Below are 27,635 nucleotides of genomic sequence, written 5' to 3'. Positions count from 1 at the left end.
TGGGAGGAAAACATGACATAGGGGATAATTTTTTCCCTGTCTCTGCCACTAACTCACTGAACAAAGAGGAACAAGCCACTTTCTCCTCTGATACCTCTGTTTTCCCCTCTGCTGGTAGGGATAATATGTCCATAGTTCTCAAGCATACAGGACAAGCTAATGGGATTGAGAGAGAAAATCTTTTGGCACATAAATAGTTGGTGTCACTGGAGGCTGTATTCTAAGCAAGGAGAGGGGAACACCCTTGTTTTTCATCAGACCTAAGTTCTCTGACTGCTTAAACAGGCTAACTACCGAGAGGTTCATCTAGGCCTCATGCCTGAATGCTCCCCAGGAACCATTGTCTTCAGATCAAATCCACCTCCCATTAAGGTTTTAGATAAGGGCCTGGCCTGTGCCCTGGCCTGGACTGTAGCTGTTTATTCTACCTCCTGGACAAGGTACTCTGTGTGAGCTACTGTGTGGCTTTCAGATACCAGAAGATGGTGAGAGATAAGCTTTTCTATTCACTGTATCTCAGGGCTCTGATCTTCTGCTTCCCCTGTTTCCCCAGCCTTCACAACCACTCTGCTCTCTGCAACAGTGCAGACCACAGTCCCCCCAACATGGGTAATCCACTGCATCCGGGGGCGGGGGCACACCAGTACAGGCCTTGATAGGTGGGTTTCCACAGTGGACTCAGCTGAGCAGCTGTATGTGCCATTAGCTGCAAGAAAGCTGCAAGAAAGCTCCAGCTCTGCAGTGAAGCCAGCCCAAGGGTGACCAGGTTGGTGACTCTGCAGGGTTATGGAGAGCAACAAGGAGGGAAACCCTGGCCTAGTGGAGGGAAATTGCAATTATTTTCTTGTCAGCTTGAAGCAGTTGCAAACATTTATGATAGTTCAATAGTCTGAGCCATAGGTATGTTAAAAAATATAGAATAGTTTATTTACAGGATGACCAATTTTCAGGCTTGAAAAGCAAGACGCTTATTTCATTAGCACAGACAGGCCAGATGGGATCCAGGAGGTGAGCAATGGGTCCTAGGAGTTTAGTTGTTTCAGGAGCCATAACCACACCTTGGAGGGCTGTGGCAGTGCAGGGGCGATGTACACCGTGCTCTGTCCTGAACAGGCACATGGCAGTGCCCTGGGGCATAAGAGCTACAGCTGGCAGGGAGCATGGAGGACAAAGCAGTGGCACCATGCAGCTCTGCCCCACTGCTCCTCCCTGTCTCTCCTGGGAGCAAGCAGCACACCAGCTGCTTCTTGCCGTAAGCCAAGGGGAAGGGGACTCGATGGCTCCCTGTCCTATGTCACACCCCATGCAAACCTCACCAGAAATGTGTACTTGGTGGTTTCCTGTGAAAGAATTTTTTTTTAAGGGATCTGGAAAAATCCAGGTCTGCTGGAGCCAACACAGTTCATCCTTAGTGAGCCTGGTAGGCATGAAGCTCTGAGGTCCTGGGATAGTTTTGGAAGTGGGTAAGAAGGAACTATAATACTGTCTGTACTGTCCTGTGCTGGGTCAGGCTGGAGATGAAAATCATGGCCGGCTGTTTGAAGACATGAGGCACAGCTGAGTGCCCTTGTCTGCTATGACAGCATTGTCTCCCAGGTTCTTAGTTCTGGAACTACTTGAGAAACAAAACCAGCATTTGAGAGATTAAAGCAAAAATTCGCAAAGAGCCTTTCCAGGTCCCATGCAGGAAGGGTGTGTGTTGAGGAGCAGAGAAGCAAACTCAAGGAAGAGTTGCTTTTGAGTTGTCCTCTGTCTCTGGCCCATTTTCTGTCTTGGTAGCAATACTGTAGTAGTAGGAGCGGATTATGTTTTCCACAGTAATAAATCCTGGACGCTCTTCCCATCTGCAAGGGCAGAAAGGAACAGAGTCAACAGAAAGGACAAAAGTGGACTGATGCAATGAGAAGATACCAAGCACAGAAGAACCTGGGGGAGAACAGCAGCCCAGTTGTACCAGGGCTTAGGAGGGCAGCTGAGACTTTTCTGGGATGGAGAGGGTCAAAGGCACAGAGGCTCTGACATCTTCCAGGATTGATACAGGCAAATGGAGGGGAATGATAATAAAGAAATAGGTGCATCATTCATCACGGACTGGGGAATGAGACCAAGGCAGGAGACACCATTTGCTTTGTGTTGTCACCATCCAGACAGCGTGTGCTGTTCTGATGGACCTGCCACCCAGCAAAGAGTTGAGCTAGTGAAAGCCTTACCTGTAGGTCCAGCATTGCTGCATGAGGGCGTACATCTCTGCCGGGCAGTCTGTGGGGCAGTCCATGCGCTTCCCTTGCTCTATGAAGCTGATGACCTCTGGGCCTTTCATTTTCTAGGATAGGATCAAATGGGAAATGCTTTAATGATTTTGGAGCTGGCGACAGGGTTAGAAGAGACAGATTAGAGCTGGGCCTGGGGTAATTCTTTGGATCCATGCACCACACACCCCATACAGTCACTGTTTTCAATCCTGGCACCCAGCAGCGATGTCTCACGTTGTGGCCAGCCCAGCCTGCCGACCGCATCCCAAGCATGGGCAGAGCAGTGGCTGAGCAACTGATTTTTCAGCTCTGCAAGTGAGCAGAAGGATCAAAGAGAAGATCTGCTTTGATTCAAACCCAAATGAATTTGTTTTGTTTTCTGTTTCTTCTCCCTTAAATGAACACAAAGCTGCAGGATCCAAACAATCTCATTTGTGCCTTTCATAAAGTGGAAGTGAGCCTGTCTCCTTTCCCCTCTGTTCAACAGTGGGAAGAGCACCCACGCAAGGAAATGGAAATTGTAGTTTCAGTGTGTGTCAGCCTGTTATAGAGTGGGAGACGAGATTGTGGCATCCATCTGTGATGGACCCAGCTCTGTCTCACCTTGTATGGTTTCTGCCCGTAGCTGAAGGCCTCCCACATGGTCACGCCGTAGCTCCATACATCACTCTTGCTGGAGAACTTGTGATAGAGGATGCACTCTGGGGCATACCATTTCAAGGGCCACTTTCCTGCTGTCCTGGCCTGTAGCAAAGCAAAGAGGAACATTTCCACCCTGAGACACAGACTGGTATCAGCTGAACCTGAATTCTGCTTTGCTAAATGTTTGTGTCAAATGCAATCCCATGCTGCTGAAAAAATCCCCTTGCCCTGGGCTGGGAGCTCAAGGGCCCAAGCCCCGAGCCCTAAGCCCTGAGCCCCAAACCCCAGGCCAGGTCCTGCTGTCTTGTTGACCCTGCTCAGCCATCCCTGGGTGCAGGATGCTGTCCCACGGTGCCACCCTCTTCCCGCACCCCAGCCCTGGGGCTCAGTGCGGTCACGCACTGGTGCACACTGCTGGGAAGATCAGCCCTGGCTCACTCTTCATCACCTTCTCTTTCCTGCTCTCTGCTCTGGCTCCTCTCCTGTCTTCTCTCTCCTGTCATCCCACTGCACTGCATCCCCCTCGCTGCCTCTGCATCCGTCTGAATTTCCTCCTTGCCACTCGGACCTTTGCAAAGCCCCTTTTAATGTCACAGCAGTGAGGCCAGCCAGAGTGTGATGTGGTCATGCAGCAGGGCTCCTGGGAAAAGCCCAGACCCCCTGCCTCTGGGGGTCTCAGCCCCCCAGCCAGGAGGGCTCCTGCTAGCTATCTGGATCCTTTGCTGTGCTTACACTTACCTTGTAGTAGCTGTCATCAGCACCAAGAGCCTTGGAGAGTCCAAAGTCACTGATCTTGGCATAATGCTGGTTGACCAGCAGGACATTTCTGGCTGCCAGGTCCCTGTGGACAAAGTTTTTTTCCTCCAAGTACTTCATCCCCATGGATACTTGGTGCATCAGCTCCACAATATTGCTGACTGTAATCTCGTCTCTGGGGAAGATGAAACGACAATGCAGTAATAAAGGACCTGCCATTACTCTGTACACCATGGTCCTCTCCAAGTTTTCTAGCTGCAAGGGAGAATGAACGTGGACATCTCTGCTCCAGAAGCATCAGTCCCTGTTACATCACATGAAAAGACATCTCTTCCTGCTGTTATCAGCTTCCCTCCACCTACAAAGCTAGGTTCTCCTGACAGCAGAGAGTTTGATGAGAAGTGCAGAAAATCAGCCAGCCACATTTTATTCAATACTCACTTCTTGGAAGCCAAGAACTTGTTGAGTGGCCCTCCAGAAGCCATCTCCATCACGAGCATCAGGGATTCTGCCTCACAGACTCCAATCATGCGGACAATGTAGGGGTTGTCCAGCTGATGCATGATCTGGGCTTCCTTCATCATTTCATCCTTCACTGTTTTCTCGTTGTTGCTCTTCAGCACCTTTATGGCCACATCAATCTGCTTCCTGCACAGGGTGCAAGGGGAACACAGGGATGAACAAAACAGCAGCTGGAGTCATGTTTCACAGCCAGGAATGCAAACTGCTTCTCACGTGATACTGTTTGATCTCTCAACGGCAATCTCAGTAGCCTGTTTTGGCAGAGCCCTGCACAATACTGGTATCCCAAGCCTGCTAGAAGGCCAAAGAGAAAAGGATCACCTCACCCTTATAAGCGTAGGCCAGTATTGCCATCTGTAGATCTGAAGGCACATCACCTCACACACTGAGATCTGCATCATCATTGCCATTTTTCAAGGGGGAAACTCAGGCACGAAGTGGGCAAAGGCCATCTTTGTGGACTCATAGACAACCAGCGACAGAGCCAAGGATGGCACATCTCCTCAGTCTCACTCCTTTTGCCCTGACATGGACCAAGATGACCTCAGAAACATGGACTTGCTCCTCTGAGCCCAGCAAATGCCTTCAGAAGTGGTAGTCTTATGTCCGGGAGTGTGCAGTGCAGATTACACTCTCAGGGCAACGAGGCTGTCACTGAAAGTCCATGGAAAGTCATCACTAACCTTTCAGAGTATCTCTTATACCTCCACCCCATTATCACTTTAGGGTCCATCTAGCTAGAAACAGGATAGCTGGGGACACCTCTGAGCTCAGCCTGGAGCACCCTCCTCCAGCTTCCTCAGCATCCTTCAGGGCAGCACTCACTTTCTCATTTTGTAGACTCCTTTCTTGACGCAGCCAAAGTTTCCTGCCCCCAGTTCCACTTCATCGATCATCAGGTGGTCCCTCTTCAGGAAAAGTTTCTTATCCTTCAGTTCCTCAGGGTCACTGTACGGGCTCTCGTAGACACTGGTGTCCATAGGTAACAGGCGTGACTTTCCTGCACCTTCCCAAGAGATACAGTTGTTTATAAATGTAAACGACGTACCCTTCCCCATCCCTTTCTCCCTCACTGATTGGGAAGGTTTTCCCTAGTCTCTTGGCCAATTCTCCTTCAAGCTCCAGCATTCAAGCCTCCCTCCTGGGCATCTCCCTTCCTTTCACAACCCATGGCCTCTCCTAGTTACAGCTGCTGAAGGAGCTAGGATGGGGAGAGGTGTCTGAGCATTCTCACTCCACATATCAGACTGTGCAGGACCTGGGCATGTGCATGACTTCACCCCACTGAAATATAACTGAATACACTGAGTATTTAGTAGGCAGGATGGAAGACGGGGAATAGGACAGGGTTGATTTACTGGGTACGATGGGAAATGGGATAGGGCTTGATTTACTGGGAGCTAGGTGTGGGCAAACAGTTTTGCAATATTCTTGTCTCAGGACCCTGAAACGACTGGGATGCTCCTGGGTGCCTTTGTAAGAAAGGGGCTTTGTAGCACAGCTCTTTGACCAGAAAGTGATATAGATGTGTCAGGTAACCCCCATGGCTCCTGTGACATCCGCAGGTCCTGTCTCCTGTTAGGAGGAGAGGGCTTTCAAAGATGCTCACCTACAGGCTCTGGTGTGTATCCGTCTGCATTGAGAGGCCCAAGGTGTCTCTGGAAAAGAAACAGGGGTAAAGTGGATAAAGGAGCCAGGGGAAACTGCTTCAGTTCGAAATGGGAGAGGAGAGGAATGGGGAGCCTCTGCAGCCCAACAGAGTCCCAGCTGGTGATTCCCTCTAAAAGGCCCTGAGGTAGGCACAAGAGATTGGAGTGGTATCAAGCCAAATTTTCTCTTCCAGTCCCAGCTGGCAGGTACTCCCACAGCAGGAATCAGACCCTGGGGAGATTCAGTGCCATGGAGCCTGAATGCAGCATCGCCCTCCAGTAACCCAGCCCACGGGCTGTGCAGGGTGAGGTGCTGAGGGCTTTGTGTTTACCTGAGCAGTGAGGGACATGCACACAGGGCTGCATTTTGCTCTCTGCCCCTTCTGCTTGCCCCATCCCAAAGTGACAAGTCTCCTGCAGCAGCGGGGGTCATCCCAGTCAAGTCTCTGCAGCTTGCTTTGAGACAGGGAGCGAAGGGAAGCCCGGAGGCAGCTCAGCTTGCAGCTGGCACACCTGCCTGCCCGAAGAGTGGCCCCTGCGAGCACGCACGGACACTGTATACAGCCACTGTCCCAAAAGGAGACAGCGACAAAGCAGTATGGTACACATTTGTCCAGCTTTGAACGCCAGTGCTGCTTGCAGCAGAGTCGCCGGGACATGGGAGCCCACCGCAGATTGTGAAAGCTCTCTGAGAAGATGGGTGAATGCTCAGGCCTTTATTTAGCCTCCGCTGGGCTCTGGGATGGGCTGCTCGTATAGCCCAAACTAGCTGGTTTCAACACTGCTCGGCACTCGGAGCGGTGACTGAGCACAGACGTACCCTGAGGCCAGGGACGCAGAGGGAGCACAAAGACCTGGCTGGTGGCCAGCAGCCAGCAGCAAGGCTGAGTGTTCCCAGAATCCGACCACGTCTTCCTCGCTCCTGCCTGGCAAGGAGGCAGGGAGGAGAGGGCTCCCCAAGGACAGGCCCACATGTTGCAAGGGGCACAGTATGAATGGAAACCATTTTCAGCTCTAACGGTAGCTGTGCCCAGCTATTCCTCGTCCCCATCCAAGCTGGAAAGGGGACAGCATTGCAGCTGGGCTTAATATATTCCATTTGAGTTATTGAGTTTTAGAGAAGAAAAGAGTTTGAAGAGCAGAGTTTGATCAGCAAGCTTGAAATGCAGTAACATTGAACCACTGAGGTACCAATAAAACAGACCCTCCCCAAAACTTACGCTCATGGAGGGGTGGGTTGGTGGAACCGGTGCTGCAGATGCTGTGAATCAGGAGAGAGAAGTTGTTACTAAGAGTCTGCCTATGCCCCAAACAGGATCAGAGCATCAGTCCTTGAAGGACTCTGTGGACACCTGTGTCTGATCCCCATCCCCAAAGGACAGTTTCCACAGCTTTAGCCAAAAAAGGTGTGGAAATGTGCCTGGATGTGGGCAGTATTCCCAGACCAGCCCTGAGGGGAAGTGCAGGCCCCTGGAGCACCCTACAGTCTCCTTCGGTCCCAGAGCAGGGACTGGCTGAGCTGTACCCCAGAGCCCCCTGCCCAGGAGAGCGAGGGTCCCATGGGCAGGCTCTGAAGTGATGTTTGTGACACTTGGACGAGGACAAAGTGACCCATGGTTTTGAGTGTTCAGCTCAAGAGACCCACCAGGAGCCAGACTTGCAGGACATGTTGTTTCCTGCTGCCTAAAAAGCAGGTCATTTTTCAGAAGCCGTCTGTTTGGCACCAGAAATCCCTAATCCATTTGGGAGCACTGATTCCCCCATCTGCTCCTGTCTTTGGGCCACCCTAGGCCAGGCCTGGAGAGTGGCCACTTTCAGCAGACAACATGATGTGAGACTTGCCCAGTTTGCCAGAGGAGCAGAGACCTCACTGTTTCCTCACCACCAAGGTCTGAGCAAGGTTGGACACGGTAAAGGAAACTTGGCTCAGTGCTGCTCAAGCTGGCCACACTTGGTGGTAAACTGAGGCCAGGGATGGCATTGAGAGATGTCAGCTCACCTGGCATGTTGGGGTTGGGGCAGGTTTCCCTCAGGTAGAAAATCAGCCCATCCGGTTTGAGTTTTAGGTACTCCACCAACTGGGAAAGGAATTGGAGGAAAAAGAGAATATTGTGACAAGAAAATAATCTCTTTATTTTGCAGGCAACTTGTGTGGCTTATGGTAATGATTTCTCTCAGATTTATGGCAGACAGGGACTAGACTATTTCTTTCTCTCCTCTCCTATCTATGCACTCAGGGATCTCCTAGAGTCAGCGCTTGCATACCTGGATATCTGCCAGAGCTGGGAAGAACTTGGGAAGTTAAATAAGGACCGAAGAAAGACAAAAGGAAAATCTCCAGTAGGAGAGCTGGGTAGGGCATTTTCAGTGTACTGTTATTGCTGTCCCAGGCAGAAAGGTTTTTAAGTTGTATTGTGTTTGATAAAGTCTGAGAGAAACCTTTTGCTTTCCCAGAGGAACCCCAGGGTTAGCTCTGTGGATCCCGGGCAGTTTTTCACTGCAGCAGCCGCTGGTTCAAGCACAGTGGGGACTTGACTCTGGCGGGAGACAACCAGCCCAGCCCCTGGCCACTGGACCACAAGGGAGACAAGGCTTTCTCTTCCCCTCCTGTCTGGCTCAGATTTCATCTGCAATTGGGAGCCTGGCACGGTTCTGTTGCCATAAAAATGCCCCAAAGTCTTTGTTTTCAATAAAATTCAGAGTGAAAACAGTCCTGGGAATTTGGAAAATTCAGCAAAACAGAGTTACTGTCCCCGAGACAGCCCTGCCCAGGAGGAAGCACTGGTATCCGTTCCCTGGAGCAGGTCCGAGGTGTGTGCCACGGGCAGAGCTGGGCTCTGGGGGGGCATGCAACTCCCCAGCAGTGCCAAGAGTGGCTGGACCATGTGTCACATTCCCTAAAAACCCTGCCCCACCCTCATGAGGACTGCTGGGGCACTACAGCCATCTCTGCTTCCCAAAGCCCCTGACTCTCAGGGCTGGTAGGATGTGTCTCCTGGCACTTTGATCTTCAGTCACGTAAAGATTTTGGCAGCTGGCTCACGACTTTTGGCCTCCCCTAGTCTTTGCACAGAAGTCAGTCATTTGGACCATAAAGTGGCAATGTGCACGCAACAGTTTTGCTGGTCCAGGAGCAGTGTGGGGGACATGCAGGAGGGACAGCCTGGGATGAGCAATCTCATGGGGGCTTGCTGCAGGCAGAGGTCCGAGGTGCAGGCTGTGGTTGAATGTGTGATGTTTGCTGATGGGGTGCAAGTGTAATTAATAAATATAACCATCTCAAGTACCCTGGCTTAAAGCTAGAAAGGAAAAGCACTGATCCTCTTGTTTCCTTGGAGAGGCACCAGACCGATGTAAGGCATGAAGGCAGTGGTAAAGCCAGCACTATTTCAGAGCTGCTGTGATATCCCAGACTTAGATCTACTTAGCTAGGAGTGCACAGAAATAAATGCAATGAGGTGATAGATAGCCAGACCCAGGGACTGTAAGGGTTTTCTGGAAGGGACTACAACCACGCATGTACGGTCTTAAAGCCTTTAAAGCTCCACATGGCCTTTCCTGTCCCTCAAGGCATGTGCAGCTATAACAAGGGAAAAGTGCCTTTGCTTTATTAGGATACCAGTGGTCAGCATCCCACAGTACAGTACCTGCCAGAGCGTGTCGAACTTGGTCCCCTCGGGGATGGAGTACTTGCCGGACTTGTCCTGGTCTATCCGATAGTGATACACTGTTTTGCCATAGACAAGGGAGAGAGCGTAGGTGCCGTTTTCCTTCCTTTCTCTCAGCCTGATAGGAAGGAGAACTATTAAAAGCAACTCTAGGTTTTGCCCTGCAAATTATCATGGCTGCAGCAGTGGTGGGTAGCTGGGTGGGCACTTGGTAAGGTGTCCCTGCATCCCACTGTTGGAATTGCCACCTTCCCGACAGCCCTCTGCAGAGGCTGAGGAGGGACCCTTCTTCACCTTCAGTCTCTTGCCCCTCTCCTCAACCCTCTCCAGCTAATCCTTTCTTTCCCTAACTCATTCAGGAGATAATGAAATTAAGGGCTGTCTCACCTCAGCAGAGAAGCACAGCAAATGCTTTGTCCTGTATTTTATTGGCAATACATTGTCTACATGTTAGTGTTAAATGTCTTCACCAACTGAACCCTATATCTCGTATCATCCGGTGCATTAACAAGCATACTTCATAGAGATATCTAAACATGAGAAACAAATAAAGCTCGAGATTGGCTCTTCATGGAGGCCAGACACTGTCTGGACAATAATAGGTTTGGGGTGTCAGATCCTGTCTTTGAAAGATCTGTAACCACAGTCTGACCATATTCAGCTAAACCTCCTCTCAGGAACTGTCATGTGAAACAAATAGCTACAGGGCAGTGGAGGTGGGGAAATGGTAAAAAGTACAGGGATCACAGCATGTGCCAGGGTTTTGCCTACTCACAGGAATTTCCCATCAGGTTGTGCCCCTGAGTAGAGCCTCCGTTCAGCTTCATCCCGGGCGATGCTGCCATGGTACCAGGGCATCCTCTCATGGGCTGTAGTGGCAATGAGCTTCTCCACCTGTGGAGCCTGGCTTATGATGGCCTGTTCAAGTGCATCCCCCTGGAAAAGAGTGATAAATTAGACCTCCTGCCATGTTGCTGCATTGTTGCATGGCTTCAGCACAGTTTATTTTGCATCCTTTTGGGCAGATGACACAGGAAACTTGGAAGGTCTCGTAATTGAAGTGCCTGTGGCCTTAATCATGCCTATAGCAATAGTGGGTTGAATTCTGTTCTGCTGCAGAGCAGAATTCCTTGCTTATCTAAATTGGTCCCATCCCTCGAATCCAGCTGAAGTCCATTGACTTGCTGGTGAGGGAAGAGAGAAGTCATCATACTCGTATGGGGCATCTTGACGTCAGGCTCGCGGGTTGTCTTTCAGCCTCGTATTCCTGGGAAAGCAGGACCTCTTTCTAGTGCTTCTGCCTTCCTGGCTGCTCACTGTCCCCAGACACTACAACCTGTCAAGAGCAGTGCAGTCGGAAATCATGTGGAAAACCCTAAATTAATTTCACTGGCCCCACACACTTTATAAACAACTGTAGTTTTTCGTTTGCCAGTAGGTGGCAATGTCCTTTGTGTTATCTATCAGTGTGCACAGATCACTTTCATGGAGAAACGCTATAGAATACCTCCTCCTGTCAAGCACCTTTGGTCTAAAATAGGCCAAATTTAGAGATCTTTCCTAGAAAGGCTCCATGAGGAGAATGCCTGAGCCACCTTTCTGCGAGGACTCAGGAGTGTCTGAGTAGCCGCTGTCAAGGTCACAGCAGGTAGAAGGAAATTAATTACGTGGCTGCCAGTGTGACCATTTACAGAGTTTTGCCTATACATATATTATATATATTCCGGCCTGCAATAAAATGCAGGAACCTGTCTGTAGCTATTTTTAAATTTAGATAACAGACAGACCTGATCCAGTACCCAGTACCTCAGCCTCATAGGCAAAACCGCCACTGACTTCAAAGAGCGAGGAAAACCTGAGCAAGAATTTAAGTCTGGTTTCATTACATCTTCGGCACAATGTTATGGAGGCACAGGCACCTCACGTGGAGAGCATTGGTCTAACTGCAGCGAGCATCCCATGTGCTGCAGAGGAGCAAATGGCACATGGGGAAATGCTTGCAAAGTGGGCAGTAAGCTGCAACGCCCTGCAGAGCAGACACACCACCAGCTGTTCAGAGAAAGAGTCTGAAGGCTTGGGAAGATACTTAGAGCTGCTTCTGAAGAAGAAACTGGAAAAGAGAGAGATTTAAGAGAGAGGCCAGCAGCCTCCGAGGAGAAGGTCTTTGCTTTACCATGCTGTAAGAGGGGGATGACAGCGACAGAGGAGGTCAGGGCGGCAAGCGGCAGTAAGCCCCCAAGGAGCACTCCTTGCACAGTCCCACACCACCTTTGGCAATGGCCAGTACCTCTAGTTTCCACGTCTGCCGGACATATTCACGCACCATGTTGTCCCTCATGCTGTCAAAGACACCGGGCTGGGGCTCCACACCACTGGGGCGGTTGCAGGGCTTGCGGAGGGTGCAGCAGAGCCCGTCGGCATCCTTGGAGTAAAACTCGCAGAGCTCCTCTGGCCCACAGTGTGCTTTGCCCCCCGCAATGGCGTAGGTACCGTTCATCTGGCGCTCGATGGCGTAATGATAAAACTGCAGGTTGCAGACCATGGAGAGGACGTACCCCCCCAGACTGCGCAGGCATTGCCGCAGCAGGAACAGGCCATCCGACATCCCCGCCAGCTTGAGGTACTCCTCCGCTTCTGACCTGGCAATGCTGCCATAGTAAAAGGGCAGGTGAGCAGCAGCATCTGGCATCTCTGTGCGCTTACCGGGACTGCTTGGATCGGCTCACGCACCGCTGGTGCTCGATCTGGAAGACAGAAGCAAAATTCTTCACTGATATATAATTTTGCAAAAAGGTTTAATTGGAATTCAGATTCATCTGTCTAGAGGTTCTTCAGCCCTCAGCTGACTATCTGTAGGGTCATTTCAAACATCGCATGGAGAGTAGCAGTGGGTGCATTCATGTCTCCAGCCAGAGAATCCCACAGTGATTCCTCTATCCCGCCCTGAATGGAGGTAGAAAGTGTAAGTAAAAATCCATCTGATCTCGATTTAAAGATTTCAAGCAATAGAGAATGCACCGAATCCTACAGTGAATTGTTCCAATGGTTAATTACCTTCACTATTAAAAATATGCTTCTTACATTCATCCCGAAGTTTTTAGCTTTGACTTCCTACCATTTTCTCTCCAGCCCTGTTCACAATAAAAGGAAATTCTTTTGCCTCTCTGAATAAATTAGTTTTGCCGTGAGGGTCTATAAGGCCAAAATCTTAAATGCAATAAGATTAAAACACGAGATGGATATTAAATGTCTAAAAAACATTTAGATACACAATTGCACCAAACACAGCAATAGGAGATAAAGATAAACCCAAGTGCTTCTGGGCAGACATTAACCATCAGTTGACACGAACAAGAAGAAACCTTCCTCTAATTATCTCTTGAAAAATTTAAGGATTTTTTCCCACGATACCTGATGCAGGCTGGTTTCTGAATTTGGCTGATATTCTGATCCCGTTTGGCAGTTCCTATTTCTACATTGTGCACATGCTCCAGAGAAAGCCGGAGCTCAGATGTGGCAAGCCATCACTGCAAAGTGAGTTTAATCCCACTGTCTCTGTCGAGCTGCAACGTGCAAGCGTTACTGGAGCCCCCTGTTCAGAACAGCCTAAAACCAGAAACGAACCTACCACCGTGTTGCTGCAGCACCAGCTCGCAGTGGGAATCCAGCGAGAAATGGCACTTTGTTGACCGAGTCACTGCAGAGCCCCTGCTGCCAAAGAGCTATAGGTCTTGTATCAAATCATCTAAAATCCCACCCACAAACAGAAGCCAATTTCCGGTGATTAATGGAAACACTATCATATTCGAAGGGTCTCATTTGTTCCCTGGAGTCTGATCTTTGATATTGTCATTGCACAGATGCTGACCCCAAAAACATGAGAGTGTTTGTCTCCATCTGTATTTCCCGCAAATGCGTCACTCGCGTTCAGAGTAAAGAAAACACTGGCTCTTCGGCCAGCGCGCTGGGTATTTGCCCTGATTCTTCCCAACATAACTCTCATTTCTGAACATGATGGGAGAAGTCACTGCCCGATGGGTTGGGACCACTGCACTATTCCAGAAGTGGCCTTTGCTCTCAGGCAGTGGCTGGAGCTGTGCCTGGGCTTGTGGTCAGCTCTGCTCTGTCTCACCCAGCCTGCTTCACCCCGTTCAGCAGCATAGCGACAGGGCTGCCTCCTGCCAGCCTCTGGGACTGCTGGAGCTGGGAAGGGGTTGGCTGGATTCGTGCTCTGTATTGGCAGGAATGGGATAGGGGTCAGGAGGAAACTGCTCAGGAGAAACCATTCTGTTTTGTGCACCCTGCTCTGCTCAGCCTACAACAGCAAAGACCCACGAGGAGTTGGATTTATGGCAACCAGACTCTTCTCTACCTATTTGTTTGTTGTCTTCATTAAGCCCAGAAATGGCCCTTATGAGAACAGGAAGGGAGAGCAGGCTCTGCCGAGGAGGCGTTTTAGCCGAGGCAGGAAACCACAACAGGAAGCCGTCAGTGGCGTTTGCAGCTTGGGTGCGGGACTAGCGTAAACCGTATCAGGCGCAGCACAAATAAGCCTGAGTTGTGAAGCCCCTTTCATCAAATTCATCAAATGAAGCAAAGTGGGGTCTTGGCAGACCTGCCAGTCTGGGACGCAGAAGGCAAATGAAAACACCCTGTAGCTCAAACCCTAACTGGAGTCAGTGCTTGGAACCAAAGCGAACATCCTAATCCCTTGATGCCTCCAGGCATCAAAGCAGCCCAGACACTGGACAGGCGTATCCCCCAGGTTCAGCTCCTGAGACGAGATGACTGCCAGGTCTTCCCGACCTCAGCCTGGTCCCAGGGGAGGGCAGGTCCCAGGAAGGTGGGTTGAAGGATGTGAGGAGCGAGGATTGCAGCTCTTGGTTTTAACTGCAGAGTCAGGCTCATGAGTCACGTTCACGAGTCAAGGAAGAGGAAGCGCTGAGTGGGCAGTGGAAGGTCGATGGCCTTCTTCATGTGCTACTAATTTCCACTAGCTACCTGGGATAAACAGTGATTAGGTCCAAGGATGCTGCACCCAAACATGTTGATTCCCTTTTCTGGAAAGTCCAGGACCAGAACATCACAGCCAATGGAACATGTTTGACAATTGTTCAGACAGGTGAAAATGAGATGGCAGAAGCCATTGATCACCACCGAGCTCCCACAAAGTTTCCAGCTGCCTACACAGGCGGTTCTGTTATAAACAGACTGTTTTTTGTCTCCAAGCACAGGGCTGCGAGTCAAGAAAGCCTCACAGAGATCTGAGAGTGAACCCAGGGATCAGAGGTTGGTTCAGGCTATGATGTCACCCATTTCATACAAGCCTTGCTGCCACAAATGAACTGTATTAGAAAATTGCCCTTATTAGAAAAAACTTCTAAGTCCCCAGCCATGAGGGCAAGTCACCCCCTGAAGTCTGATAGCAGATTTGAACAGGATGATTTATAGCCCCTCTAAAGCTCTTGCATTAAAAAAGTTTGTCCTACCATCCTGGCTCTTTCTATTGCCCATAGCATATCTGGGCATAGCTAAGCTCCTCTTCCAAACTACAGCTCTGTTCTTTAGCACTACCTCTGTTTGGACCTAAGCAACCCTGATACAACCTCAACAGACCTGCACAAACCTCATACAACTTTGTTTTCCTGCATTGGAAAATGCAGACAAAAATGAGAACCGATTTCATGGATTGCTTTTATGAACATAACAAACTAGTGCCTGGAAGAAGCTGTGCAAGGGACCCTCCACCACTATTAATTTCAAGTAACAGGACCTGATTTTTCCAGCACTTGCTTAATCTCTGTCCCTTGGGCTGCAGCAACCCAGGTGCCGGGTGTTCCTGTTGGCTTCGGGTGCTCCCCCCAGGTTAGAAACAGCACTCAGGGAGAACAGCCGTAAAACCAGGGCTCCTGTGATAATGGCCAAGTTTGCAAGTTGGCGTTATGATGTGAAGATGCACTGAAAAAAGCAACACCCACGTAAAAAGTAGTCGGATCTGTGCACCATGACACACAGGAAAGCCAGGCAGGAAGCTATTGAGATGTCAGTCAATCAGATCTATAAATAGCTGGCCACTTGCCTTTGCTTAGATCAGACAAGAACCGTCAGGAACTGGTTTGATTTTGTAATTTCTCAGAACAGCAGAATCGCGTTGTCTGAATCCAGAGCCAGTCCCCGAGAGCAGCGGGGTGCACTGATGAAACCGGAGGAGGCACTGGCAAACTTTAGCACCCTGTTAGGACCGTATTTTCTGTATCATTGTCCTGGCAGCAATAATCCCTTACAACACAGCCCTGGCTAGCTGGGCTGTCCCTTTAAGGTGGCTGGGTCAGCCTGGGGTAGAGGAGGGACCTGCCCGGGGGAGACCGGGGAGCAGCAGGGAGGGCTGGAGGATGGGAACCATGTGACTGGGAACAGGCCGGGAGGGGTATAAAGGAGGGGAGGGGCGGGGGGGCTGGGGGTGCTTTGGAGGGGGTGGTAGGAGCTGCTGCTGAGGTTTGTGTTGGCAATGTGGGGAGGGGTGTTTTTAACAATTCTTTAAAAGGTGTTTAATTGGGGGGGGGCGGAGAGGTAGCTGAAAGTAAGATCTGCCATGGTAAATGTGCCTGTGGCCTTGCTGAAAGGTGAGGTCAGCCTGTCTGATGGGGGTTGGGGTCTCTGAGCTCCTCTGTGGGTCACTTCTGCTGTCCCCCAGGGTTAGGGGTGTCGGGGGGGGGGGGGGGGCGGGTCTGAACTGTGGTGCAGGCAGCTGGGTGCGTTGCTGATGGTCAGGGGGAGCAGCCCAGCCTTTGCCTGCCCTGCAGGCAGGAGCACTGCATGGGTGAAGGCAGCCGGGTGGGTGTGGGACATCAGTTCTGTCCTGAGCTCCTAATTGGCCTCTGCTGCCTCCTTGTCTCCTGATGTGAATTGGCCTCTTTGACCACCTCATGGGAAGGGAAGGTGCTTCTCATGGTGCCTTGCCTAGACCCGCCTGCAGTTAATGCAAGAATAAATGTGCTTTCCTATGGTGCTGTTTACAGCCCCTTCTTTTCAGTGAGAGCACTGAGTAAAGGTTTGTACCCAAGATTATCTCAACCCTCCTGTTTACTGAGCTCTCCAGGAGCAGCTGCAGGAGCTCTGCTGGTCCCCACGGAGGGGCAGCTGGCTGGAGGAGTGGGGCTGAGCCTGATGAGCAGAGGCTGTGGCACAGCGAAGGTGTAGGCAGGATTTAGAGGTGCGAGCAGGGTGTGAGGTGTGGAGAGGGATGGCAGAAAGCAGAGTGAGTCTCAAGTAGCAGCTGCTTCCCTCTGTACCTGCAGAGGTGATGGGCATGTACAGGGACCTTCTGGCTTCCCCAGGGCTGCAGAGGAGCAGCTGTCCTCCGTCCCTTCCCCTGGATTCTCTTCTGTTCCTGATTTGATCTGAGAACTAGATTTACAGTGGAGAGGCTGGTTGAGGATGTGAAGGGCTGAAAAATGTCTGCAGTGTACAAGTTCCCTTTCCAAGTCATTCTTCCTAGGAGTAGCTGGCACCGTGCAAGAGGATGAACTGAAGAGCTGATTCCTGGAGCTCAGGCACGTGAGGTTTTTTAAATCTTAATAACAAAAGACTTGAAATAACTTTGATTGAACTTGAAATGCTTCTTAGTTCAAAGAAAAACCTGAAAAACTTAACTTTGGATTGGCCTGACTACATTCTTCTAATTGTTCTTGATTAATGTTTAATTTTTTATTTATGCACTCCATGGCAGCTCTTCCCAAGATTTCCTCATGAGCACTTACATTCCTGGCTACAACTGCTTTCCTAACCTCCCTGCTGACTACTCATTAAAACCTGAGCTACTCAACCATTTATTAACACTTGAACTATGTGTGAGTGGGAGTTTATGAAAGTGTGAGCCCATTTATGTTTGTACTCATAAACAGTGTGCCTTCTGCTTGCATGTGAAGATAATAATCTTTTCTACTTCTCAGTGAGTATTACTGACTCAATCCTGCCTGAAATGGTTGTGTTTACAGAAACTCTGCAGAAAAACCTGCCTGATTTCCACTAAGGACCTTGTCTGCTCTTGCTGTCCTTGAAGTAAGCCGGTAAGTCCAAACTGCCCCTCCACTACTGCCTGTGGATCCCAGGCCAGGTAGAGAAATGCTTCATATACCTCCTCCCCCTTTGAAGTGGAACATGGGAGCCATTTGGCCCCAGGGACAGTCCACAGTCCTTTTTGGAAGGAAAAATGTTAAATTCCACAGCAACACTTGCAAGGCCCACAGAGGGACCTGGTGCTCCTGTGATGCACTTGGTGTGAAGGCTCCTAACAGTGACGGGACTGTACCAGACACAGGCTTTGAGAAAAGCTGGTACCGTGGAGATCAGTACCCCTCTTCCCCCTTCTAAATCCTTGGCCAGAGACCTAGTGCCACCCCATCACAGTATTACTGGAGATCAAAAATAAATAGAGGGAATGGTTCTGCTCAAATGCTTGTGGCCTTGGTCTTATGGTACATGTATGCTAGAAGCAGCCAGGGCTGACCCAGTGGCAGGGCTAATGGGTGACTGGTTTTCTGTGCTCCTTCCACTCAGGATCTGAGCTAGGCAGGCTGTCTTGGGTCCCCTCAGCTCTGTTAAAACATTTATTCCCATGAGCCAGTGCTCTTGTAGTTAGTGTTTGAGAGGTCAATGCATGAGCACGCTGCTCACAGCCCTTCCTGCAGAGCCAGCCTGACACTCGTATCTGTGCCCAGAGGCTCAGCAGTTGCCATGTGTCACCTCTGCTCCCATCTTGCAGCTCTCGGATCATTCCTTCTTGCGGCTCTGTTTCGACTTGGCCACTGAACCTGCCCGAGCGGGTGAGGGTGCTCATCCTTCTCCAAAAGGGAGAAACGGTGCAATAGAGCATGGAAAATTGATGACATGCTTGTTCGGTGCAGTCAGATGGCAATAAAGGCCTGAGCTCATTCATATCCTGCTGGGGACTTGTTTTCCTTCTGTGGTTATTTGTCAAATGCTAATGAGCGGAAGCAATTTGCTCCTCTAGCTTTGAGAGAAGGAGACAGGGAGGGGGCTGGGGAGGGAGAAGGCCACCTGCATGGGGGCCTGGTGAGTATAACTATCTGCCTTTTTTGTTCAAGCTGTTGTTTTAACGGCTGGGATTGCCTTGTTCCCAGAAAGCAGTTTTCTGGTGTTACCCTGCTTCCTCTGAGTTTTTCACTGATGCTTGTGAGCCTGCAGTGCAGGTGCCTCAGGGGTAGCATGAGGCAGGGCTTGGTGCCTCCCCGCAGGAGACTGGGGCAGATATTTCTGCAGTGCCATAGCAAGGAAGTCAAACAGGCAGAGTGCAGTCCTCTGAGCCAAAGCACAGTGAGAATATTGCAGTAGGAAGTACCAATGGGTCTCTGAAACATGCAGATGGTGCCTCATTACTTCTGGATTAAACAGGTGAATTGTATGCACAAACTTGCTTCCTATTTACATGTAGTCATGCCCGTGGTGTATCACATGCTCTTTCTAGTGGAGTGCACCTGTCTTTTACTAAAACCTTGTTGTCTGGTTGTACTCTGCTTGGGGAGTGTGGATGGAAAGACACAACCAAGCACGTGGATCTCTGTGTGCTCCTCGGCACCCATGAGTGCAGCACAGAGCAATGCACGTGGCTGCTCCTAGTCTGCTTTGCACTGGGTGATCACTGGCTGCAGAGCTGACTCGAGTTCTGCCACCAGCTATAGGAGATACTTGGCTCTTTCCCTAAAGAAAAGAGTATTAGTTCTTTATCTAGTGCTTATCTTCCATGAAAAGATCCTTGAGCAAGTGTTTATCCTAGGTAGGAGCCTGGCAGACCCTGATAAATCAGAATGTAAAGAACCATATTTTTCCTAGAATGCTGCAATGAGGGGCACAGAAAATTTAACTGAATGTGGTTCTTTGTTTAAACTCAAGCTGACATTAATATTTCAGGAACACTCAGTGATGTAGACAGGCACGAGTACCCTGACCCCTGCGTCCTGCACAGAGAAGAGGAGAGCTTTGCCATTGGCTTCAGTGGCTGGGTTAGTGCAGGAACAGAAACCTGAGTTTTGGTGCTGCACGCAGCTGCCCTTGGAGCTGCCCCTGCTACTGGTTTGTAGTAGTATCTTCTCACAAGCCAAATGTCCCTGGTGAGCCACTTCCCTCTTGGGGCAGCTCTGGAATAGGTGGGATGCTGGGGTTCACGAGCAGGGTGACACTGCTGTGTGATGGGGTAAAGCAAAGTCACTGTGTTGTCCTAAGGCAGCATGTGCTTTTCTGTTGCATGTGGATTTAGTTTGGAAGGCTGTGAAAACACCCTGCTGATCCTTTGTAGAGCCACTGAAAACACTCCTGGCTCCAGACCCATTGATCCTGAACAGCTTTTAATTAGGTTCTAACACACACAGTTAAACACAGTAGGTGCAGTTTCCTGCCTGGTATCCCCGAGTGCTCTTGTGGTCTGATAACTCAGCTATCGGTCATCGTATCTAAATAAATGATGTCAAGATGATGTCAAGATGTTTGTCCTGGGGATAAGTGAGCACAGAGCTTGTCCCTGCCACCAAAGTGGAGCTGGTGTTGACAACTAACCAGAGAGAAGAGTCTGTACTCCAGCAGGATCCTCTGGGTTTTGGGTCTAGCAGATGGTTTCACAGAGCCAATGATAGAAAACTGCAATAACTTATACGTAAGTTGGAGGAGAAGGGCTCTGGTTTTTTTGCTTGCTTCTACCTGGCCTCCCTGCATTACCTTGTGAAGGGCTTTTGCTGAAATAACAACTTAGCACACAACATCATGGGCCTAGAGATTGACTCCTGCCAGTACAGAGCATTTGGGGAGTGGCAAGCTGCAGAAAGATTAAATGAGGGATTGATGGTAAGCCTGTGGCTTGAGTCCATTCCTTGGCACTACTACGAGTAGCGCAGCCCTCAGCAGGGTGCAGTAAAGGTGACACAGCGGGCTTTGAGGGACATTGGTGCAAGAAAACTGGTTGTGATGCATCTTAGTGGAAATAAGTTTATTGTGTCGTGTCCTTCTGATGGTGCTGAGCGAGTACCTTCTCTGGAAGGACTGAAACTTGCTGAGCGGGTTCGATGCTGCTCTGAACAATGTACCCTTGTCACCTCTGCCCCACTCACTGCTCCATGTGGTGAAGTGGCTGACAACTCTATTTCCAACCACAAAATGACGGTATTTTTGTTACATTAACATCTGCATTTATGTTTTGCCTTTGCCATTTGAAAATAAATGTAATAGCTAAGCTTAACGTTTAGCAGCATTTATTTTTTGTAATGCTTAGACTCCCTGGAAGATCACAGCCACCGTCTGCACTGCACAAGAGTGTGCAGTCTTTGTCCTGAAAAGTCCAGGAAGAAGAGAAGATGGGGGAGAAAGAGACAGAGGCAAATTGAGGCGAGGAGGACTGTTGTGTGCGCAGTTGCAATTGAGTCAGGTGTAAAGCTCAAATCTTGTTCCTTGGCTCCTGGTGTACAGGGCTCTGCAGCCACTGGGCTATGATGCCTTCCTGATGGGGCACTGACTTTTTGTACTCTACTTGGTAGGCTTCTGGGTTATCAAGTCTACTGGGGGGGGGAGACAAGCTGTCTGGAGGTAATATTGGGGGGCTTACCCACCTGCTGGCCAACCTTTAGTTAAGAGTTCCTCTTAAATGCTTCATATGAGTTAAAACTGATTCAGTGAAAATACATTGCATCTGAGGTGTAGGCTAGTGCTGAGCTGCTGGTCGGGTTTCAGTCCTTTAATCATTCTGCCTTAATTGAGCCTTGAGAGGAAACAGTTACTGTGTCTCCATCAGTAACATCTCCCTACTGAGCATAGGCTCTCCTCTGCTTTGGTCATAGGTGTGTTTCATATGGTAGATACTGTCAGGCATTGATCGGTCTGTCCAAAACTACCTGGCTTCTCCTCTGTCTACTATACAAGATGTATTTTTCAGTTATTCTCACTCTGGACAATATCTCTATGCAGATGTGGCACTTCATAAGTTTCTTCTGGTTTATAGTCCTCCTCTGAAGCCATCCCTAGAGCTCTACAAGTCCCTGTTGGAGAGGAGGAGGATTGGGAAGCAGGCAGTTGCCATTCAAGCCAGTACTGAGCTCAGTCGTACTGGTGCGGTGTCAGTGCCATGTGTTGGTCACCTGGGCTTCGGCCCAGACAAAGGCTTCCATGTACCCTGAGCTGCCCCAAAACTGTACGCAGCCACTGGACAGGGGGTTCTGCTTGGGGGCATGTCGGGTGTATGTTACAGCTTACCCGTACAAGCCAGCATTGCTGCAGTGGCTCTCCAAACATCTCTGAAGAAGACATTAGAGATGGTTCATCCTCACCTTCCAATGCAGCTACCCCCAATATGGGATACGGCAGCTTTTGTGCTCCACAGTGCCGGCACAGGAGTGCCTGAAACAGGGAGACAACCTTCTCTAGCACTGCTAGAGGGGATTTAGGCAGGCAGAGTATAAATATCCAACTCAGAAGTTGGCTGAGACACCAAAGCAACTTCTCTGTGCTTGCAGTAAGTGCCATGGGCTCTAATGGCCGTGAGTCACAGGGTTTCTCAATCTGACTTTGAAAGCCCAGGCAAAGGGGACTAGCAGCAGATCCAAACATGACAAAATGAATGTGTTGGGCATCTGGTGTTTGCCACTGGCACTGCAGCCGTAGCACTGGCTTTTATGAACAGAATATTACTGTAAGTAGAGTGGGTGAAAGCTGCTGCCAGGTGGGGAGGAGGCTGGCAGAGTGCTGGGTGCACTCATTGCTTCTCAGACATACAAAAATGAGTTTTGTTTACATGGAACAGACCAAAACAGTTCCTGCAGGTTAAAAAATAAAAAATAAAATAAATACCACCCATGTGGTTCAGTACGCGTGGTGAACATGATCCCAGCACCTTGGTGCTATTGAGATTACTTATTTCAGTAGGTGATTTAATACTAGAAGTGTTGGAAACATCGCAAGTTCAGGAGGGAGCAATGAAAGCGATGAGGGGCCTGACTGGACTGATTAATGAGTACAGCTTTTAGGGATGGAGTATGCACATTAGTTGACCAAGAGTGACAGGGGAAAATTTGAGAGCAAGGTAGAAGTATCTAAAGAGCATGATCCTCTTTCAGAGAGGAAAAGCTATTTTGGATGTGCCGATAAGATATAGGGATAAAGGAGAAGATATTAATCAGTGGAAAGTAAGTCTGGTTATCAAGAAACATTTCCTAACAAGAAGATTCATCAGGATGTGGAACAAGGGAAATAGTGGAAGTCCCATTGCTAGTCACTTAACACTGGATCAGAAAATGTACTGTAGGGAACAATCCTCTACAGGCAGGAAGAAACTGGGATGAGCTAATAGGACTTTCCCATATCTAATTTCTGCAATTCTGAGTTCCATTAGGGAAAATAATACTTTCAATTTCTTTCTCTGGCCAATGTAATTTCCAGTTCAGCCAATGTTCTGTGGAAAACTGAAAAAAAACCTGAGTGCAGAAGCATTTTGCTTCCACTGTTGACATTTTTGGTGGTCTTTTGTTGAACATCAGTGTCTGAAATGAGAATGAAGTCCTCTACTTGCTTGCAGACTAGGGTTACATGCACAGGAGTAAATATTCTCCGGCGTGTTTTTATAATGTGGCTCACTGATCAGCTATGTGATAACTAAGGTGAAAAAATAGCTCATTCTCCATGGTCCGGTAAGTTCTTAGCTTTTGTCCTTTCTATGCTGTCAACAGGAGGTTGCATTAATCAATGTCTACCCGTGCTCAGTCTGTTCTTACATTGGCAAAATGCACCATCTCCCTTAACTTTTCCACCAAGCAAAACTAACTTTGAACTAACCTTGCAGCTGAACATCCTGTTGCAAGCACCCATCCTCTTTTCCCTCTTGGACGCAAGACACTAAAACGAGCGGCAGAGGGTTAACGCCGTCTTACAGAAAACTTTCCGGTCACTTAGCTTCTGCTTCACCCTCCTGTAACCTCCCCTTGTCAGCTGGACGTGTGGGATGCCAATAACCCATCAAAACAAATTCTCCAAGGACAACGTTGTGGTCCAAGGAACGGGGCTTTGTGCTGCAGAGCCCTCTAGGCTGCTGGATTGCATCCAGCCATGGTGGGAGAGGCTGGATGCTCCCACCTGGCAGTTGTTCGGGGCACTGCGAGCAGAGTTGTTGTTGCTCTCGCAGCCCGCTTCAGAGCGGGTGTGTCTCAGCAGCAACAATTAGTTGCAAATAGGCTTTTCTTCAGCACTCTCAGCAAAGACCAAATGGAAATCCTTCCAGGTTCCAGGGAAGCCAGGGCACTGGCAGCTGTGCAGGGCATGTCTTGCCCTGCGTGGGCCCAGCTGAGTTCCCAGAAGTGCCCGGTGCTGTTTAACCCTGCTCTTGTAACATGATTTTGGAGAGATGCAGGCACCACTGAACACCCCTGAAAACTTTGCCTGTGCCTCTGGCACCTATTGCCACATTTTGCTGTGGCTGTAGGGCTTTTCTCTAGACTATTGTCTGTTCCTGCATCAAAATTATGTTCCTCAGGGCAGTATTTGCTGGCTCCTTTCCCAGCTCAGCCACAGCACTGGACTCTGTGCCGAGTACCCGTCTGCACAGTTTGACTCTGGCAGGACCCTTGCCGATATCCCTCTGTCCTTTATCACTTGACGTGACAATGGCTATAGGACCTTGAACATGTGATGTAGGATTTGCAGAGGATGCTTCTTCCACTAGTTTGTAGAAATGTGCATAGTCTCACAGTCCTCCCTAGGGCTGTATTAACTTAATAAAATAAGGCTCTAGTTGTCATATAATATTTATGCTGGGTACTCCTACCTCTGCCTTCTTAGCTCTGCGCGTGAAAGATTATAATCTCCTCAGATAAAAAATGAGGGGCAAAGCATACGTGTATGTCTTCACAAGTAATCTTCAGGATCTGCACAAACATCTGATGGGAAAAGGGTCATGATTTTCACTAAAAAAAAAAAAAAAAAGCCACACCAAAACACCCAACTTGCTAACTTTCCACCTGCCCTGCAGATCTCAACAACTTTTTAGATTCCAGTGTGATCTGCTCCAGAGCAGCACACTGAGAGTTTTCTAATGAGAGGGAGAAGAGGCAGGTAGGAGCAGGATAGCAGACGGGCAAGGAAAAAACTTAATAATCTGTTCTTCACTGGCCCAACTTATCATAACTTTGTTACTTAATAGGCTTCTGCTGAGGAATTATTTAGAAGCTTTTCAGAAGCACAAATAAGTTGTTTTTAAAAAAGACTTTAAGAGTTTAAAATACTCAGCTGGCTTCAGTCTTCTGTTCTTTTTGGCCAAAATGAGGGAGAACCTCGGCAAAGTGCGGTTGTGTTAGGCATCTCAGATGCAGAAGGACTTTCTCCAAGATTTGAGCTTGGGATTTGAGTCAATGACTGATAGATGATGGGTCTGGTATTTCTTCCAGCTTTGTCTCTGTCATCTGCTTTTCTGTCCAGTTAATTGTTGACAGGCAGCAACAACTCTAAGTGCTTGGGGAGAGTGACTTTTTTTGGTCAAACTGACATAAAATAAGGTTTGAGACTATGTTCACTAATATTATCCAGGTGCTTGAGTACTCATAGTGGATAACGTAACCCCAGAAACGGCAGCTCAGTTGTTTTGCTGCTCAGTCGTTTCTGCTTTGCAGTTTTGCAGCTCATCCCAGCGCTGCCTGACCCGGGACCCTTCCAGCAGCCCCGGGCAGAAAACCAGCACGTCCCATCAACTCCATCCCGCTGGAGCGCTAGTGGAGATTTGAGCAGCCCTGCCAATGCTCCCTGCGGATGAACTCGAAGGCTCAATGTTCTGCTTCGGGCTTTTAACTCTTGCGACAGAGGATTTTCTTAGTATGTGTCCAGGAAGACTTTAAAATTGCTCTTGTCTGCTTTGTAACCTCGCTGTGCTTCAGTGCTCTCAGCTGGAAAACCTGATGGGTAGCGAGCAATTCTTCTAAGAGCCGGGACTGTTCACTGTCCCTTCAAAGGCTTCACCCCAGGTTTTGTCCAGGGTGAGGAGAACTTTGGTCCTTGAAAATGTGCTGATGGTGAATGTGCTCTGCACCCATGTGCCACCTTTCAATTCTTCTATATTTCTAGGCAGCCGAGGGATGACACTGATGATCCCTCTCCTGCAGATGAGGAAGTTGAGGGAGGCAGAAGAGCTCACACCACGGTAATGCCGTGGGCTGGAGTTCTCCCAAGTAACGTGCTTGCTTTCGCATTATGCTGCCTATCATGGTAAGCACATTGCATCTCTAGATGATCTAGGATGGGCCTTGGAAAAATAGTCCGTTTGTCATCGTTATGCATGCTTTATTATGGCCAATGAGGCTCAGAACTGAAGTTTCTTGTGCTATTTTAAAATGCCGTGGAATTTTCAGAAAATACAGCATTATTTGAAGCCTCTTACCCCATTTATTGTGCCAGACCCCTAAATCTGTTTGAGTTATTAACTCCCTGCAACAATTGTGTGTTGTCTCATCCCATCATGGGCACCCAGGAGGTGAAGTGATTGCTTTCTGATGTACTTTAGGATCATTCAGAATAAAAAGAACTATGTATGTGTCCCAAGGTACAAGTAACAGGTCTTGCCTAAAGTTTCAACTTCTGTAGCATTGTATACTGTGTGGCTTATGTGCATCTGTCCGTGCTAAAGTAATTCTGTCATCAGCTGAGAGAAGTTTATAAACCCTACTGCCATCCTTCCAGGTCCATATTAGCTACGCAGCTGCTAATGGCTTCAGTCCTGTGAGGGTGTTTTTTTGCATGCGCAGGAGTAGTGTCCAAGTACCGGGTTGCTGCAAAGGATCCTTGTGTTCTGGTGCACCTGCAGAAGGTCCTGGGTGAATTGGCTGCTCAGCTCATGCACAGTCCAGCTAATGGCATGGAGAAGTGTTTAGTAGTCGTGGCTGCCTTTAACACCTATTGCCCGCAAAGATACTGCATTAGTATTGCACTGGGTGACTGCAGCCAGATGTTTCCAGTCCCTAAGCCACCTCAGGTATCTCTGTGTGGTGAACATAGTGCAGAGGTAGGCATTGATCAGCAGCATTGCAGAAAATCGGGCACCTCGATCCTGTTAGAAGCCAAAGGCTGTTATGCAGGCTGGCTTAAGAGGCTTCACTCCTCTGTGACTTGTGAAACTAGGTCTTCGGCTAAGCTGCCCTGGTATGAACTGGAAGACGATGGCAATTAGCAGCGCTGTTCCTTTCAACAGTCAGAAGCAGTTTGAGGTCATGCTTCACCAGGGTCTTCTGAAAATGCTCTGTTAGGTGATGAATTTAAGGTCCCCACACTTGCTCTTTGGTACTTGCTACTCACTAAAATAGCCACAGGGAAGTGGGAGATGGTTCTTTGTATTGCCAAGGGCATGTTTAACATCCCAGAAAGTATCTTCCCAGCTCTGTAGAAAAGGGCCAGAGCAGTGGTAAGCTACACTGTGTCTGACTGGAGCCAAGGGCACTGCACTGGCAGACCTGGCAGCTCCTGGCTTTAAGGTTATAAACTAGGCAAATAAGGTGGAAAGACAGCTCAGAGCCTAACAGTCATCTGCAACTCAACAGCAAAGTTTACTGAGCATCAGTTGTTCTGTTTGGAGTTTTAAAAGACAAAAGATGAATCTGAGCTTGAAATCTAATCTGCAACAAGGAGGGGAATTCTGCAAGATCCAGCTGAGCTTCCAAAACCGCAGGTGTAAAATACTGTCCTGATGGTAAGTGACAGTCTTGATAGGTCTTCATCAGAGTGGGAGCATAAACTTTGCCTCATTGCTGTTGTTCAGGATTTCTTTGAACACTATTTCAAAGCAGGGTGAGACTATTCCTTTACTGGTGTATGTTACGAGGATTAAACATAAACTTCAGACTGTGCAGGATTACAGGGTGGTTGTAGGAAATTCTGAAGAGGAAAAATTAATACAAGTGGAGGCAGGGGAAGCTAAAGACTTGGACTTCACCAGCTCTGCTCTTCTTGCAAAAGCTTATTAGCTCTGAAGGGTAAGTATGTGTTTGCATGTGACCAGCATGCGTTTGGGCAAAGCGTGTGACTTGCAAATGGTAGTGGAATTTTGCATTCACAATCAGTCATTTCCTATGTGAAAAGGTCGGTTCTGAGTGTCGAAATGCTCCACTAACAGGCAG

General features: G+C 49.0%; 2 protein-coding genes across 2 annotated transcripts in view; one reads left to right on the top strand and one right to left on the bottom strand.

Annotated features, from left to right (window-relative positions):
• Nucleotides 1–1,720: 1,720 nt before the first annotated feature.
• Nucleotides 1,721–12,178, bottom strand: LOC127025586 (tyrosine-protein kinase ZAP-70). The gene is made up of 12 exons (XM_050910633.1): nt 11,777–12,178; nt 10,265–10,425; nt 9,469–9,607; nt 7,821–7,899; nt 7,042–7,082; nt 5,782–5,830; nt 4,998–5,178; nt 4,092–4,298; nt 3,633–3,825; nt 2,856–2,996; nt 2,211–2,323; nt 1,721–1,844 (listed from the first exon to the last, which is right to left on the bottom strand). The coding sequence occupies exons 1-12, from the start codon at nt 12,176–12,178 to the stop codon at nt 1,721–1,723; spliced, it is 1,830 nt and encodes a 609-aa protein (XP_050766590.1).
• Nucleotides 12,179–17,494: 5,316 nt separating this feature from the next.
• ADAMTS10 (ADAM metallopeptidase with thrombospondin type 1 motif 10) overlaps nt 17,495–27,635 on the top strand; it is a 76,611-nt gene continuing 66,470 nt past the window's right edge. The window contains exon 1 of the mRNA XM_050910624.1: nt 17,495–17,558. The gene's annotated coding sequence lies outside the window, so the exon portion shown is untranslated. The remainder of the gene's footprint in view (nt 17,559–27,635) is intronic.

Source organism: Gymnogyps californianus, chromosome 24 (genome assembly GCF_018139145.2).
Source record: "Gymnogyps californianus isolate 813 chromosome 24, ASM1813914v2, whole genome shotgun sequence".
In the NCBI taxonomy this organism is placed as follows: domain Eukaryota; kingdom Metazoa; phylum Chordata; class Aves; order Accipitriformes; family Cathartidae; genus Gymnogyps; species Gymnogyps californianus.
Note: the sequence above shows the minus strand (reverse complement) of the source record. Positions and strands in the feature narration are given on the sequence as shown.

Coding starts and splice junctions, on each gene's coding strand:
- LOC127025586 (XM_050910633.1), bottom strand. CDS start 12,178: ATGCCAGATGCTGCTGCTCACCTGCCCTTTTACTATGGCAGCATTGCC. Junction 7,083..7,820: donor CCCCAACCCCAACATGCCAG/GTGAGCTGACAT, acceptor CCTGATTCACAG/CATCTGCAGCACCGGTTCCA. Junction 5,179..5,781: donor ATACACACCAGAGCCTGTAG/GTGAGCATCTTT, acceptor TCTCTTGGGAAG/GTGCAGGAAAGTCACGCCTG.